Source organism: Pimephales promelas, chromosome 20 (genome assembly GCF_988280905.1).
Source record: "Pimephales promelas chromosome 20, fPimPro1.hap1.1, whole genome shotgun sequence".
Taxonomy (NCBI): Eukaryota; Metazoa; Chordata; class Actinopteri; order Cypriniformes; family Leuciscidae; genus Pimephales; species Pimephales promelas.
In genome coordinates this window covers 13633423-13651921 of record NC_142788.1, presented here as the reverse complement: position 1 = coordinate 13651921, position 18499 = coordinate 13633423, and the positions used below count along the sequence as shown (strand labels likewise).

The 18499-nt window shown below is 37.5% G+C and overlaps 1 protein-coding gene across 5 annotated transcripts in view; it reads right to left on the bottom strand.

The window, feature by feature from the left end:
• Window positions 1–18499, bottom strand: part of foxp1a (forkhead box P1a) — a 41161-nt gene that overhangs the window by 12046 nt on the left and 10616 nt on the right. The window contains exons 2-7 of one of the 5 annotated variants that reach the window (XM_039651839.2): window positions 13515–13666; window positions 10522–10638; window positions 3951–4088; window positions 1897–1986; window positions 1495–1621; window positions 707–872 (exon numbers count right to left, since the gene is read on the bottom strand). In XM_039651839.2, coding sequence (XP_039507773.2) covers window positions 707–872; window positions 1495–1621; window positions 1897–1986; window positions 3951–4088; window positions 10522–10638; window positions 13515–13652 — 776 coding nt within the window. In that variant the 5' untranslated portion in view covers window positions 13653–13666. Of the gene's footprint in view, window positions 1–706; window positions 873–1494; window positions 1622–1896; window positions 1987–3950; window positions 4089–9879; window positions 9983–10521; window positions 10639–13514; window positions 13667–18499 lie in introns of those variants that run through there. The other 4 variants (XM_039651842.2, XM_039651841.2, XM_039651840.2 and 1 more) reach the window with 4 other exon arrangements.

Here is an 18499-nt window from a genome sequence, read left to right as displayed (position 1 = left end):
CACAGTCACAGTGTGTATCAGTGCAATGCCAGTCACAAAAATGTCCATTTACTTTTTTTATTAGCTGTTTTTGATTATGGTATACAAAAACAATTTCAAGTCATATGTCTTAGACTCTTTATCATTTATTTGTGTATAAGAGCAGCTTTTGTATGTGACTAATTATTCAGAATATGCATTAGAGCATTAAAATTAGAAAATATAATGGGACAAAAAGAAATCAAGAGATATTTAGAATAGATAAAATGTGCAATTAATTGCGATTAATCACAAGTTAACTATGACCATCCGATTAATCGTGATTAAATATTTTAAATGTTTGACAGCAATAATTAAAACAGAATGTCATAAATTGGAAGAACGGATCAACAACTGAAGTCACACACTGTCAAGTTCACTTGTGCATTTGTGTCCTTTTGTGCAGATGTAAGTATGTTTGTGTTGTGTATCTCATTAATCTCGTATAGGATGAGCTTGGTGAGTTAGTAAACCTGCAGTGCTACCACAGTGCTTCAGTTTACTGTTGTTCATTTACTCTTCTGAGCTCAGATATTGATGAGAGACCGAGAGCATCAAGAGCAAATATTAACACAGTATTCCTAAGCACAACACACACATGATCTCTGGAAAAATAAATGTCATATGCTTGCATGCAAAAAAAATATGCCTCAAGAAAAAAAAAAACCCCGGTTGAATGATGAAATACCTGTCTCTCCGGCTGGGTCGGAGCACATGGTGTCCGTTGGTGCTGGAGTGGTGGTTGAGGATCTGAGTTTTGGCAGGAGAGGGGGATTTGTCTCCTCTACTCTTCTCCTCCTGCCGTGCATCTGCCGCCTCTTTCCAAAGCTGCTGAAGCTCAGCGGGATTTATTCCTGTGAGTAAGACACAGCCTTTATTAGATCACTAGACAACTAACAAGACCTCTATATCCACGATTCTCTGTCTATTCCAATCCATCCAACCTCCAATCAATAACCTCTGACAGCCATGGAATCACTGGATAGCAAATCATCTCTAATTAAACCCATTTGAACCATCTTTGTGACTCATTTTCTTATTCATTTCAGCAAGAGAACATCTTAAACCATCAAACAACCTGTTTTAATGATGTTTAATCATACACAAGTCATTTCAAAATCAAACATGGCAATGTGCCTCCTATCTTGACCATGATATTCCTTAAAAATAGATCATAATTTCAGGTTTCTCTCCTGGTTGAATAAAGGCTCACTAAAATAAAATAATAATAAACAAATATCTATAAAACAAATCAAGGATCCCTTTCACAAAGCTATTCTGAGAAGACAATAACCCATTCCAGTACTGTTCAAAAGTTTGGGGTAGATGCGATTTAAAAAATGATCTGAACAGGAATGCCAACAAAAAACAACAGTACAGCGACTTGGTGACTCCCTGAACCTTTAGGATGCATTCCTTGAAGGTAAACATTCTCATAACACTGTTTCATGTCATGTGGCAGTGAGGTGTTGTTACCCTGAGGCAGTGCACTGGAAAGAGCCGACGGGACAGACAGCAGGCCTTGTCTCTGCAGGTTGAGCAGGTGCTGCTGTTGAACGGAGAGTAACTGTTGCTGTATAGCCATCTGCTGGACCATCATCTGCTGTTAGAGGGATACAGAGACAGACACATGACACTCACAGTACAGTCACTGATGGGGTCTTCATCCACTCACAGTATCACCGCACAGCCGGCTCGTTCACTCAAGTGATAAAGCTGCCGACACCACAGCCGGTGTCTTCACTCACTCACAGTACAGTCGCATAAACCCGTCAAAAGACAGAAATGTGGCTGGTGAAAAGTAGGCTGTGTGACAATAATCTGGCAGAGATTGCTGAGGACAAGGGCAACAAATGGCCCTGATTGAGAAGCTTTTACCTCTTTACTGGGTTTCCCAGCATGCTGTTGCTGCAGGAGCTGCAGGTGGAGTTCCTCTTGCTGTTTCTTGTAGAACTCCTGAAGCTGTTGCTGAGAAAACAAAACATTAACACCAGAAAACAAGACACATCAATCCAAGGTAGTTTACTCACTAATGAAAGAGTGAGGCTGCATTCGAAATCGCATGCTCTCTTTTATTTAATTACTTCACGACTTGTGTGTGCAGTGTAGTATTAATATAATCTGGATGTACTACATTGGCCATGTTGTCATTATCATGTGACACACCAGCGTCAATTGCATCGCTTCACTGCCACACCCAAATCCTCTCCCGTGGCCTCAAGGGATAGAAAAGCATCCATCATATTCACACTTCAGAATCTCACTGGAAGTAGTAGGTCATCCGGGTACTTTCTGCCTACTCTTTTATGAGTACTGTGAATTCAGACATACTTTTGTCACATACTGTATTTTGCCTACATATAATAGGGAAGTATGTGACTTCCTAGTATTGACCATGTCAAGTAATAATCTACAATTTGGATATTTTGAGATGACCACTTTGGCTTTTAGCTTAGCTTTGCCAATGTTGGTTTATGTTTGCATTAGCTTTATCAATGTATTATGTACATTATCCGTTTTAAAATACATAAGCAGATTGAGTAAATGTTTAGTAAAAGCAGTGTTTGATAACTTCCACAGTTTTGTGTCCATCTCACTGGCAGTGTAAAGGCGGCCAGCATAACCGATTTTGTTTGGCCACTGTTTCACAAAAACTTTAGTGTAAAAATGCAATCACACAGTGGTTCTCAACTAGGGGGCCAGGGCCAACCATTACCCCTTTTCCTCCGACACTGTTCTGGCGCGGGTTTCCGGGTCTTTGTCTCTGACCCAGAACCCTTTTTCTGCAGTGGAACGGTTCAAGAACAGAGAACGGTTCAATTCCAACCCTAAAAACTTGGTGTTCTCAAACGGAGCCTGGGAGTGGGACGGAGAAATGCTGCCGCTGTCTCGATGAGCAAGGTAATAACGTTGCACTACATTGCTCTTTACATCTAAATATATAAAACTATAAGCGTGAAAGAGATCCAGTGTGCGAGAGAGCGAGTGAATCAGTTACAGTTTATCTCCAAAAAGGACAGATGAGAGAACCTGCAGATTATACGAACTGCTGGGTTCACTAGAAAGATATTTTCTTTAGACTGGTTATAGGTTAGGCAGGTAAACAACACATAGTAGCGTTATATCAGCGTTCGTTCCTCAAGTCGGTGGAAACACGGCCGGTTCGCGACAGGCCCCAGTTAGCCCGCCCCAAGAACAGACTCTGGCTCCAAAACGTGAACCATTCTGAAGGAAAAGGGGTATAGGAGGCCTAAGCAAACTTCCGAGGGGGCTGACTTTAAAGTATTTCAAATTATTATTAATATAATAATCATCATAATCATTTGTACTATTATAGTAAAACAATGTCGAATTTGAACTCTAATGTAAAAAACAAAAAAGCAACTGAAATCATACAGCCTTTTTCACCCTCAATAAATACTGTTTTTTAACTGAAAAACATAGTTTTTAAAACGTCTGGTATCACAGAGTAAATTTAATAAAATGGATACATTCATTTAATAGATCAAAGTGCCCAGTTTATGTACATAATTAAATTTAAAAAAATTCTTTGGTTATGAGGGGTGGGGGCATTTGAGTAAAAAAGATTGAGAACCAATTTAGTAGTTAAAAAAAAGTAACCATTACTGATAAGGAAAAACTGATGTGTGTGTGTGGTCTAGATATTCCATATGTTGTCAAGACCAATGTCCCCAAAAGATTAGGAAAACCTGACTTTTTTTGCGTTGTGGGGACAAAATTCTGTCTCCATGAAGGGAACAGCTTATAAACCACACTAAACAATTGTTGTTGTTTTGAAAATGTAAAACATTACGTCTGTGATGGTTGGGTTTAAGGGAAAGGGATAGAATGTAAAGTTTGTACAGTATAAAAATCCCTATGTCTATAGAGAGTCTTCATAGAACATAAAAACCCAATGTGTTTGTGTGTACCTGCTGTAACATGAGGGCCTGTTGTTGCTGCAGTAACAGTTGGAGCTGCTGAGGACTCAGGATCTGCTGCTGAAGAATCTGCTGCATCTGCTGAGGGGTGATGGCCTGAGGAGTTATCATCCCCACTGATACAGACACCTACAGACACACACCACTTCATTATTTATCAAACACTAGCTTGTATAAGGATTATCACAATACCATAAATGTAGTAGTTAATACCAATACCAGTGCAATTTCATGATTCCCACAATACCACAACGAAAAGTAACATGGTGCTTGGCATTTAATATAATTAACAACATATACTGCATATAAAAATAAAGCTTCAAGCTTTTCAAATTAAACACTCTGTAATAAAAAAAGATCAAAGAACCAAAATGAAATAGCAAATAGTACCTGCAGATCGAACAGTATTAAATATTCAAATAAACATTAATAAATTAAAAACAAAATCAAAAAGTAATCAAATGTGAAAAACGACTTAAATTATTGCCATAGTCTTGTACATTATTAGTAATTCAATGCTTTAAGAATTTGACTGAGAGGCAGATCTATGATTGAAATAAGCATTTTCTTCCTGTTAGGATTAATGTTGAGTTAATACTTGTTTTTAAATAACATGAAGATAATACAATTATCCAGCCAAGTGCAGTGAAAGGTTATCTATTTTTCTACAAGATTGTCCGTAATTAATATTAACATCAACCAATATCTATTTTGACGAACACCCAATGTTTTGTTACACTCATTTATATGATCTTAAAACATAAACGACTGCATTTTCACTAATACCAAGGCATTTTAATGTTCATTCACATAGCAGATAGCACATCTGAAAATAATCAGATAGCTATTGGCTATTGAATTTGGATTCTCTAGAAAGACTATTTAGTTATCTAAAATAAATCACCCATGCTTGCTTTTCTGTTAAAGTTGGTAACTTTTCTGTTAACAGTGGTTTGTGTATGTAGATGCTATAATAAAAAATATTTATGAACGTAAAATTAATTCAGTTTATGCTGGGACGTGTGGGCAGTGGCTAGGTGACAAGTAACTTGAACTATTTACTGAAGGAAAAAGAAAAAAAGAAAAAGATCAATACTTTTACCTGGGGGCTTTTGCGGGTGGGAGCGGGACAAAACATGAATGTTGTGGGTGGGAGTGGGAGAAGGTAACATTTTTGTGGGAGCACGGGTCTCTACTTCTAGCAACAGACTGATTGTTTGACAGACAATATGATGAGCTTTAGGATGTCAAGAAGACATTTGTTATCCTGGTTGAGATTGATTTGATCACACTGCATACCTTGTGATGTAAAAACGCAAATCATGAACTCCAAGAACAGAGGAATTTCCACACACCCAATTTCAATTCTCTTCCCCAAGGATAGTAAACAATTTTAAAACAACTGAACAGCTAAAAAGAGATACCAGAGTAAGACTATGGCAGACCTTTCTGTATTTTATTGTTTAGACATTCAGGGAATAGTTTCCAAGTCCTCTGGGCCTCAACAGTCAACATCAACAAGACCATGTAAACAAATACACAAACAATTTCGAAAATAACAAGGCATGCAGTCCTCAATAAATTGCGGAGGACAAACCCCCGTGCCTACAATTGGAAAAAAAACATCTCTTACAAGCATTAATTTCAGTTATCTCAGTTTAAGTTGCCCATAAACTGAGGCAAACAACCAGTCAAGATTAAAAAGACAAATACATTATTCATCATTTGTTGACAGCAACTCAAACGCTGACATTAAAAATGCTACCAACGAAAACAGAAAAACAAAAATACCCACAACAGAGGCGAGTGTTTTCAATGTAAATGTGCACTGGATTCACAATGAGTTAGTCCATGCATCACTTGGCCTCAAGCAATTACCACATCTCAAGCCAACACACACACACTGCTTTTAAGATGTTTACAATAAACATAAACAGAATAATTAAAGTCACATTTACGGATTCGTATAAATAATACATACTGCGGTACACAGCAACTGTAAAAACAAAACTCGAGATTGCGTTTTAATTAAGTCTGTGAAACACAAACAAACACAAATTTCCAGTAAAGAAGTCTGTGTTCAGTTTCATATAAACATACTTCTGGACTGAGATACTGCTGCAAGTATGAGAGAACAATAACAGCTGACTGTTAGACTCATACAGTCTTTCCCATACAGTGTGTGAGTGAGTGAGTGTTCATCAAGTATGGGGGGCTGATCATGGCCCAAAATCCTGACAATTAAAAAAACAGTTAATACAAAAGTGTAAGAAGACTCATGACTTTCTCTTCGATGGAACACAAAAAGAGATAGTGTTTAGCAGAATGTTCACGCTGCTCTTTTCCAACTTGTTTCACATGTGATCAAAAGCCCTTTGTGTCCAATAACAATATATTACATTGATGACAGACCTAGCTTAACATCTTCACAGGCCACAGCGAATGGGAATTGTAAAGAATTAAATGATTCTGCCTCAATGACTCCATTAATGATTATTATTAGGGCTGGGTTAAAAATGTTGGTGTCCTTAACTAATATGTACATCGAAAATAAGTGTAAGTGTAGTTATTGTGTTGATGTTGCATTATAAAACACTAGTGCTGCTATTGAGGTGGGATACGGGCAGTGGTGTAACTTTGCTTTAAAAGTAGGTGGGACAGGTGTGTTGGGGGGGGGGGGGGGGGGGGGTTTAATACAATGCTAAATCATAAATTAGATGTACACTTATGTACAGTCCAGCAATGGATTTAAATAGAGAATTTTCACGTGAAAATATTAGACCTCATTAAGCGGCAAATTAAACACAATGTACTTTTTAAATCGATTGCTGGACGTCGGTATGTTTTCATGTGAAGAAAAAATCCAACATTTACACGCATGGACTTTAATGGTCCAGAGGCAGAACTTTTGGCAAGCGAGTCAGAGGTTCTGGGTTCTAAGCCGCACTCATATAGGTTGTTTTTTTTTTTTCTCATTAAAACCAATTATGTTTATCAGTGGTTGTATATCAAGCAGGGACACATTTGTGTGCATTTTACTTTGTGATTTCACCGGAACGAATAGAGAGTCTCCGCAACAGATTAAAGCACGTGTCCTTGTGAAGACGTATTACAGTATTACAGTTACTTTGAGGGAAATTTGAATACTTGCATTGCAAGCTGATTTAAGGTGTGCCCCTAAATTTTCTGCTTGTGCTCCTAAAATGTTCAGTCAGGGGCAACAACGCTCCTAGTAAAAAAAAGTTAGTCTGGAGCCCTGTTATTTATTTGTATTATTTACAACCATGCCACGAGATGTTTCCATGGCAAAAAGTGGTGGGGTCCCACCCATCCCACCCACAAATTATGCCTATGGATATGGGTAAGTTTAAGGACAAGTTTGGTGGTATGGTTAGGTTTAAAGGTGGGTTAAGAGGTAAACTGTGTCATTATAGATGTATTTACAGCAATTTTTTAATATAATTAAAAATAAGTACATTGTAAAAACAAGTATGGACATAATAAGTGCATTGTATCAAAAAATTATTTTAAATGTTAGTACATAGTACACACTTTCATTTTGAAGAACAGATAACAATCTTAAATCCCAATAATCAATCTTTCAGTCTATGCTGTTTTCAATTGATGATGGAATAGAACTATGTAGCGCCTCCCATCCAATATATCACATTATAAAACTATTAGTTCCAATCCTTGATTCTGATTGGTCAATAGCTGTACTTTATTCATGATAAAACACGGCTATGACCGCTTCACCCAACGGTTCTATTCATCACTGCGCAACACTGCAGTTCCTATGTTGTTTTTATTTGCGCTTTCATGCATATTACACATAATACCGTTGTCAATGTTCACAGTCAGGGACTATTTTTTTCTAGCGGAAGGAAGACATTTAGTGATTTTACTTCATGAAAGTTGCACTAATATATATTTTTCTACTTTAATATTTTTATTGTGTGGTAACCGTTTTATAAAAGCAATAAGGTACTCGAGGCAAGTGCTGTATCGTGAATAGGTAACGGCTGAAGGGGTTACTCCGCTTCGTGTCGTGCCTAACAACGCCCGTAGTTACTTATTCACGATACAGCACAGCCTCTTGCACCTTATTGCTTGCTTCTGATATGAAACACTCTCAACTTTAAAATTTAGTCAATTTTATTATGAAAATGAAAATCAAATGTTTAATGTGGCATGACAGATCGCTTTTGCCGAATTATGAGCTCATTTCATATTTCACCACATTGAATGCAATACTTTTAAAAGGTGTTCATAAACTTTAACGCAGCACAAGGGTGGCATAAAAATAAACAAATATTGATCTAAAAATGATTACAATTAAAAAAGACTAAATATTATGTAATATATTTATAGAATATAGCTATTTATTTAAATGTTTTAGAATGCATTGTTAATGTTGTCATAAGAATAATCAGTCAGATTTAGTCTCATGAAAAACAACACATTAGGCCCTATATCAGTTCTTGGTTCGGACATGACTGAAAAGAATGACTTGCGGTTCAGTGAGCGAGTCAGATTAATTCAGTAACTGCTACAACTGATTCATGTGTGCTTTCCTAGTTGACTGTTGTTGCATGCAACTGAAACATGTTTATTTTTGCTGTTTATTTTTACTGTGATATTCCATATTACTAGGATTTGTTCTGCCACTGAGTATTGTTTTACAGTATTGTCTTCATCAACAGAAGGATACACATTTAAGAACTCCAAATGGAGCCAGTGCTTGGTTCCCAATCTTATATGCTGTTCTTGTATACATGACCACACACTGCAGGCAAAGATTTTCCTTGAAGAATGACTTATTTTGTAAACTACACCGATACTGTTCCTTCATCAACACAACAATTGAACCAGAAATGCTGTAACTTGAGTACCTTTAAGTAAACAAAAAAATGCTTTTGCTTGTGAAAGAGCTCCGAAAAGACAAAATACCAGGCCTTCGAGTCTCAACACAGAAATACTTTAAAGCCTGAGAAGAATGTAAGCATGCCAGCAAATTAATGTAAATATTCTCTCTCGGGGGCACAGTAAGCACTAATGAGTGAAGTCTCCATGACAACAGACAAGTCCAAACATTGTTTTGTTGTTGTTATTGTTCTTGCCTGTGTGTCAGAGAACCAACTCCCCATGAGTGAATACATGTCAACAAGCGATCGCTTCTGAAAACACAAGCCATAAATCAACAGGCTTCAGCAGCCCAAAAACAAATAGAGCCTGTTGTTATTCCCCTTCAATACCTTGAACAATTTTGGTGTGGTTCCCCACCCAAAGTAAAAATAACATTCTTTCCTGCACTGTGCATCTGGATAAATAGAAATCGCAAAGGCAAAGGGGAAAAGGCACAGTTCAGTGAACATAGCCTTTAAAAGACAAAGAGAAGTAATTCAGGGAACAAAATGACAGCCTAAAGATAGTGAGTCACAAGAAAATATCCCCAGTGACCATTCAAAGCTTTTAGCCTCATGTCAGATCAGATATTATGGACCCTAGTGATCACTCACTTAGTTCCCATTCTCTGTTTAAAACCCGAAATAAATAAATAAAAGTTCAGGAAGAATTCGGAAACAATGCTATTCAACAATGTCAGCAATTAAATGATAAAAAAAAAAAAACTCAATTAAAAATGAATCAAGAAATGAATACAAGAAACTGCTATTTGAATTCATGATCTGTAAATTCAAATGTGAGCACACAGAAAACTACAGAGAATTGCAGTAATTTAGAGCTTTTAAAAGCAAATTGGTTGGGGAAAATGCAATAAAAGTTTTATATAAAAGCACAGTGGTAATAAACAGGCTGAAAAACACCCACAAAACTCAGACATCAAATACCAGAACACACTAAAGCAAACATTATATCCCTTTCCCCTTTCCCTCCCCAACTCGCCTCAATACTCACAGACCTTGATAACTCCATTGGCGTTGAGAACAGAGAGCTGCGCAGAATGCTTGAAGACTAGTCACAATGCCAGTTTCCTCCCTACTGTCCCTTTCAACTACCCAGCTTCGCTGACCAACCCACTTCCCCCTCCAATAACACTCTCACTAGGATCTCAAATCTAATGCTCAAGCGTCCAGTCATGAGGTTCGGGCTGGTAACCCCGCCCCTTACACTTGCCATAGTGGCACGTTGACTTGAACTATTGACTATCTGAACCCTAGCTCCACCTCTTGCATTCACATGAGACTCATGTAATAAACATTCAATTCATGGTGAATAAATAAAGGCAGCTGTGAACTGGCTGACATATAGCGTGTTTGTTTGTGGCTAAACTCCACAGCTGTCTACTTCTCCTCAGTTGTACAGCCTTATCTCTTAACTGACAAAGACAGAAAATACTTGTTTTACAATCGGCTACAGACACAATAAAGTGGACGTGTAATTTTCCATCATAAAAATATGTAATAATAAAACACCCTTCATTGCGCCATCTGTTTATGATCTGTCGAAGGCAGCATAAACAAGTCGGTTTGTGCAATAGTGTAAACAGCAAGGTTCTCTGGAGGTGTGTGTGTGCTGCGGGTGGAGGAGGGCACGGCTCTACCTGCGTGTCGCTCTCCTTTTCCGTGCTCTTGGGGGACTTCTCACCACTCGCTTGCTGCTGCTGCTTCTGCTGCTGATGCTGCTGCTGCTGTTGTTGTTGTTGAGCAACTTGAAGTGCCTGGAAAAAACAATAACAAGTTTCTGATTGGTTTCTGAGCAGCTCTGCTCTCCCAGGATCACTCACATTGTTTTCAAGAAGCACGGATGCAAAGGCAACATATTTCATAGTTAAGTTAATTTCCCGACAAACTATTAAAAAGCTTGTTCATCCAAAAAATTACAATTCTATCATCATTGTCTCACCATCTTGTGGAGCACAAAATATATGCTACTGTTCAAAAGTTACTAATGCTTTTATTTAGCAAGGATGCAATAAACCATATATGCATAAACCAAAACTGTATGGTGACGGTTGGTTATAGCAAATGATGAGAGAATTTAAATTTTTAGGTAACTATACCTTTAAGGAGAGCTCCACTGAAAAAAATATCCAAGCGATAAAACGATGCTTTATTATTGCACGTGGACCACAGCCATAACGCTCTTGACAAGCCCTCACAGAACAAATGAAGTGATGATTGCACAATATTTCTATTTTATAAAAACCTGCGAACATCCGCCTATAACAGTCACACACACACTGCGCGCATTGCACAAAGTGCAGAGGATTCAACCTTTGACTATAAACAGCCGCAGCAGTCCCTTGGTGATTGGATCCTATCGTACATTCCTCTGAAGACTATCACATGGTAACATTTGTAAAAACATTAGCATAATTCTTTGCATGAGACAATCTAAACCTGCTCTTTTATTTAAACCAGAACATTATACGCCTTCTGAAATGGAAAAAAAACAGTTGTCAGGAAACAGTAACAAAGTAAATACATCAGCTGTGCCAAAGCAATGAGAGGTCTCCAAAAGTCGATGAAAGGATGTCTCTCTCACTCTCTGTTGCTTTTGTCTTATTTTCCATTGTGAGGCCCTCTAGATAGAAATCAAGGAAAGAGAAATGCAAATAATGAACGCAAACAATAACCACAGCGGTGGGACCATCCTCTCGGATCTGACCTCTTACACCTCTGAAGGGTCAAACATCTGGCCCTGAGGAACTCCCCTTCACAAAAAGAGAGCAAACGGATATGGGAGACTTCAATAGACGAGTGTGAATAGAAAAGGGAAAGCAGACAGATCATGACACAGTAATCCTTGGGAGATGAAAACAACATGGGAAAGCATTTACAGGAGCTTTTCAGAGCCTTCTCTCATTGTTTAAATACAGGACGGTGCCCTGAAACCACAGCTGTCTGGCCTATACTCCAGAGGTGACATCATACATCTGGAATCTGAATATGGGGCATTGCAGAGATGTGTGGGTGCTCTCATCGTGAATCTGCTGTACTCAGTCACTGTTGTCACAATTTCATCATCCACTTTTCACACACACATACATAGAGATAAAAGCAAGTAAGCGTTTTAGTGACAATGACTATTTTTGAAAGAGAAATGAAATCACTGAGCCTCCGATTCACATGAGACACGTCAATGATTTAAACGATTTAACACGGGTGTGTCACACAATTGCTCAATTTTTCTAACAAGCAACAAAGCTATTGTGTAACAAATGTTGACATAACTATAAAAATTTCATTGCTTTGAGAAAGCATTTCCTGGAACGTTTTCAACATGTCAGTCTCTTGTAGGGCTTGGTATCGGCAAAGATTTCACAATTTGTTTCCGGCTCAATTACAATTTAGATTCAATATCGATTCATTTGTGCCTTATGACAGTGCATAAGGTGGATTGTGACTTTATTTTCATAGTTTAAAAGGAGCAAGTACACCCAAAATGTAAGTTTTTGCTATCAAATACTCAAAGCCTGAACAAACATGAAGTTACTGTTGATATTCTCTGATATCATCCATTGAACTATGTAATCAAAAGCATTACATTTTAAACCTTTTTTATCACTATAGCTTTTTTTATTTGATGTGCTCCATACATGAATGTTGATAAATGTATATATGTGAATAAAAGCTTAAATGAAATCTATTCATATAAAGTGATTGTCTAGTTGCAGCCGAAATCGAATACTTCCCTAATTTGTAGCATGCAAAAAGCAGTACGCTAAAAGAGTAGTACGCACGAATACACTTTGCTATCCAATGAGACTACAGGAAAAGATTATGAATGGCAATTGAAGAGACACAACTGACGCTGGTAGGTCACGTGACAGTAACATAGCAGATGTAGTATGTCCAAATTTCAGTCATGCTACCCATATTCATACTATATAAAAAATATTCAAATGTAGTAGCTATGCAATTTCAGACGCAGTTGAATTATTCTGCTTGATTTACAGTCTATAGATTTTTTTATTTTTTTACTTTTTGAGACGACCATTTTGATGGATGGACTTTCAATGGATGAACAAAAAAGAGAATATTAAAATGATCTTGTGTGTTCTTAAGATGAACGAAAGTCTTATGGGTTTGGAATGGCATGAGGTTGAGTAAATTTCAGAATTGTACTTTTTTTAAATACTAGGTAAATAAAAAAAAAAATAGAAAAGGAGATGACAGCATGTCTCCTCTTTAAAAATGAATCACATGCTAAAAGTGGAAGGTCACGTGTCCATGTCCCACAGTATTATTGCAATATTTTTGAACATATTAGGTTTATTATTAAATTAAGTATCATCAATTGGTTACACTGACTTGATGAACCTGTGCTACACAGTGCTATTCACAATAAACTTCAGTTGAGGAGCACAGGGAATTGAAAAGATACCAGAGTATCTGCATCACCTGCAAGGACAATTTATCTCATGAACAGTCACAACACACAGTCTGCATAAGGAGAAGATCTACAGGATGAGAGGAGCACTAGAAAATATGTTCAAGTGTCATTTTTAAATAATCCGGAAATGTGTACCTAACTCTAGTTCCAAGTCACAAAAAAAACTTGTAGCTTTTCAGTTCGTATTGAGGTCCTTACCTGTGTTTGAAGTGTCTGGGCTATGGATGATGGGGATGAAGACGTTTCTCTGGTTACCCCCTTCTCGCTCTCTGAGCTCTGGCCTTCCTGCCCAATTGGACTGCTATTGGTTGTTTGATCGGTCTTGGACTCCTGCATGTCGATACGACAACCTTAAATACAGGAGGAGAAAAATAAGACAGCTGCCAGCAAAACAAATTTCTTCTACGCTCTGGAAAGGCTTTTCCTTTATTTTATTTCCTTCCCCCCCCACATAAGCCTACAGACTAGATCATGACAAAACATGCACTTTGCCAGCAGAGTTGACATCGAAACACAAACATTTGTGTTTGTACTGTTCACAAATATGATAATGCATTATAAACAAACAGTTCTGAGAATTAAGCATTTGATGCCTATAGGCATGTTAACGCAAATAACTGACAATTGCTCACTAAGGCGAATCTTATATTGTGCTTGAGACTGAATTCAAATTTTATTAGAGGAAATAACCATGTCATGGTTAAAAATAAAAAGTTGAGCAGAATGGAAATTAAAAGAAAACCTTTACTTATATGCACCTTTTAAGATCTTGTCTCACCCTGGTAAGAAAAATATGTTTTGAACTTGACGATCAATATCCTGCATCTTTCTCCTTAAAGTCGACAAACATCTGTGTGAAACAGCCTGATCTCATCAGTGTGTTTACAAAAAACTGACACGAACAAAGACAACATTCTTCTCAGCCTGATACAATCAGCAAAGAGAAAGGTTCAAGTTCTAACTGTCCTTCACTCTCAGGATCAGAGATGCTGATGTTAGTTTAGTAACTAGGGCTGTGTTAAAGATAGCATTTGAAATGTTCCTATTTTTGTTTTAGGAGTTCCCAAAAACAGTTTAACGTGTATGCAAGGATAAAAAAACAATTTATTTGTCTTATAATATGCATTTATTTTTAACTGATTTGCTCAACGACTCCCAAATGATTCGTTCGACGATTCATTTTCCCAAACACCTCCTTTGAGTGACGCAAATCTGCGGCGATTGGTCAAATGACCCAGTCAGTTGTAATTGGTAAACCGTAGGCAGAGATTGTCGGCAACGGAACGCCCATAACCAGGATTATAGCTTGTCAAGTGTTGAAAATTGTATATAGCGTTTGAACAAACGTGTCAGAAAAAGTGCACTTTCCACACGGTCCCTTACTCACGTCTCTGTCAAGAGCGAGCTTTCCCGGCGAAACTCACATTGCGGGGGCTTTTCAGGGGCAGTGCTTATTATATAGAGCGAAGTCATAATTTGGCTAAATCGTTTAGGAGGTAATTGCCATTTTTCAATAAATTTCTGGTGAATATCAAAAACAAAACTAACTTTACGCCGCTTAGAAGCTGCGTGGAGTGTACACAACACAATAACTAGCCTATACATGCTACAGAAAACATAACAGCAAACATTATTAATATTACTTACAGATTGTGATTCGGAGGAGTACGAACCTGATCCATATACACTGGATACTGAGCCCTTCTTCAGGAACAACCGGCTTGCGAATGATTCGTCATTAAAATGATGAGAACACAAGGTTCGGGCTAAACTGTTGCAAATATGAACTCTGACCACTGATTCTTCACATGCTCGTCCCTGGACAATGGAAACAAGTGGGTGAACTATCTTTGCAATGTAGAACACAGCGTCTTCTCGACATGATGCGATTCAGCTGTGTATTTGAATGTGTTCTAGACGTCACTTCAAGTCTGCGCACGCAGTTGTTGGGAGCGGCCAATGACCTCTCTACGTCACGATGTAACAGCTAATGACTCGTTTCAAAAACAATTCATTTCATAGACTCAGAGTCGACTCTCACTTTTGAAAGACAATAACTTTATATACGGTGCACTTTCAGATATAAATCTTTGCAGGATGTTTTCATTCCCTTAGAGCTATATTCCACACTACATGAACAGTCATTTCAAAAAATCCATGATAGGTGCTCTTTAATTATTGTGACCAATAATGATAACGCAATTGACTGTGCCACATGACTAGGGTCGGGAATCGAAAATCGATTCAAACTTGTACTAAAATTAAAATTTCGATCCCTGTGTGTGTATTTGAAAGCTCAACGCGCCGCAACTAAAGAAAACACATGCGAATAGAAAAACACCAACAAATTAAGAAAACATGGCAAATTTTAAAGTTGAGAGACTCGCACAAAACACTTGTGTTTTCATCAGTTGTTGCACCGTGAGCTCTCTCGGCCAGTGTAGAATTTAAACCATTCAAGCGCAAGAAAATGAAAGAGAACTCGATCCTGCACTCGCACACAGTTTTCTGTGCTGGGCACATCCACAGCGCATGCACAAATACTGAAGTTCTCTTTCATGTAATTTTGTGCTTGAAAGGACAAATACACATAAAATTGTGTCAAAATATCCTCGTAAACACAATAAGTCATGTCTTAAGTGAATGTAAACAGTTGAGAAAGAAAACATATGCGTAACAGTATATAGAAATTTGTGCACTGGGGCATACAGTGGGGTTAATAAACCTGACTGGTTTTAATAATGTTTTTTAATTCTTTTTTTTTTTTCCCATGGTGCGATATTATGTTTTGCAAAATGACAGAATAAATGCTTGATATCTAAATGTTTGTCTTTTTTTTTACCATACTGGAATTAACTGGAAATCGATAAGAATCGAAATCGCTAAAATTCAAACGATACTCCCAGCCTGGGTTTCCCCATGCTGCCTATGCACAGCACGATTTTATTCACGCTGCTAAGCAGTCTGGATACCATGGACCAAACGAGGGGACCAATCACAGAACGGGGAGGGAGCAGCAAGACGATGACGACGTCTATGCGACACACCGAAGCAGTTTGTTTATACCTATGGATCAAACATGGCAGCTGACACGAAGTTACCTTTCAATGCAGCCTTAGAAATTGTTTTTAGAAAAGTAGTTTAGAATGCAAGTTTATTTTGAAAAAAGAGCAGCTTTTGGCGTTAAACCATTTCATAACGATTGGCTATGAGCTACGTACAAGCGCATTTGATAGACATTCGTAGCACCCATTAAACAGCTTTAGTTATTCGTAAACCACGCCTCAAATACGAGAAAATGAGCGGTTCCCAGGACCCAGACCACGTCTGACATTAGCCAGGCTACGATACACCTAACCCGCATTTAAAATTCCTTAAGGGATTTTCCTGTCATGAGAAATACTACTATGTCATGTTTTTACTCCATAAGAGTCCCTGGAAAACAAGATATGGTGCAGTGGCCAAAGACAGCAGTTTACATTGTAAATAAATACTGATAGAACTTATATTATAATATTTTATATATATATATATATATATATATATATATATATATATATATATATATATATATATATATATATATATATATGATAAAACTAATAATATTGAATATAAATCATATTCAAAATATATTGACAATATAAAATTCTAAAACCAATTTTTTTCTTTGAATAATCTCTTTATTTGAGGGCTTTTTTGTCTTTGAGGGAAAATATTGACACTGAGATTAATTGTGATTAATCAACCAGCATATTGTATGCTATTTAAATTTTTTAAAAAGTAATCAATTCAAAGAACTATTGTTGAAAAACTAAAACAAATTTAAGTATTACCATTTTCAGAAAACACAACCGCAAGGGGCAGGTTCTTATGAACATTGGTATAACCTGTCTGCCTGCCTTCCACGAAGCTTAAAAATAACCATTTAAGACAATGTAACTGCGTGGGCTATGTACTGTTGAAAAAACAACGATATGCTAAAGGTTCTCTTTTTATCCAATCCTCATGATGGTGAGAAACCAGCCCAGTCCACTTGTTTAAAGGTGAACTAGTCATACGAAAGCTGAAGTTATAAGAACACAGATCTTAACTTCATAAAAACTTATTTCTTTCAACCCTCGAGCGCTTCATATAGCTCTCCTTTGGCAGGTTTCACCTTTTCTCTGGTTCGTACATAGTTAAACACTCTCCCACACAAGCAGGGGCCGATATTTGTTAAATAACTGATTGCCACCATGACTACAGTAAACACTAGGGCCCTGGGTTTGGTGTTTATTAACAAACACATCTTCCTTCTGGAGCAATTTAACATTAACCAGGTGGTACGATCTGCAGATCTGGCAGGTGCCATAATACACAGAGAGGGCCTTATGTAAACAGCTGGGAAGGGCGGGGGAACGGCTCAAAAAGCAACACAGCTAGAGTAAACAGCGAAGAAAATCTCTAGACAAACAAGCAACCCCTCTCCTGACATGAATGTGAACCAGAACAGAGCTCGTGGGATTTGAGTGCTTGTTATTTAGTGCTGCTAACACAGCCGCTGCCTGTGTCGGTTGGCAGACACTGTGTTGTACTTTCACTGATGAAGGACAACTTTCAGATTGGCGTGAGGTTGTGTATGGTGTTGAGGACCATAAAATAATTAACATTGAAGTTATGGACTAAACATGTCCATAATGCATGGAATATGGGCCATGGAGCAATTAGTACTCTTTTCCCAGTGTAAAAAGGAGTGATCCAAAGTATTAAAGCTTAAATAAATGCCACACGTTCCCCAAGTGGTGGAGTCACTACAGCAATATCAATGTGCTTGGTGTGAACTACTTTGTCACGTGTTTAAATAAGGATTATCTAACAAAACATCCTAATTGACCCAACGGTTTAATTACACTGTGATGCAACAAAGGCATCGTGCATTGTAAACTAAGAAACAACACTATTTTAGGCAAGATGCAAAGTGTCTGCAACCCCTTTAACCTCTGAATATATCCCTAACTTTTAGTGCCTTATTCATTCTCTAAAACCGTCCCTACATTACATTGAAATTCCAAATGAAAATTGACTAAATTTGCCTGTTTCTAAATGTATGTTACTGATTTTAATGTGAATAATTCATAATTGTATAAAGTTTTTTTTTTTTGCCTCCATCCAATCAACAACCGACAGACAAAACCAAGTCC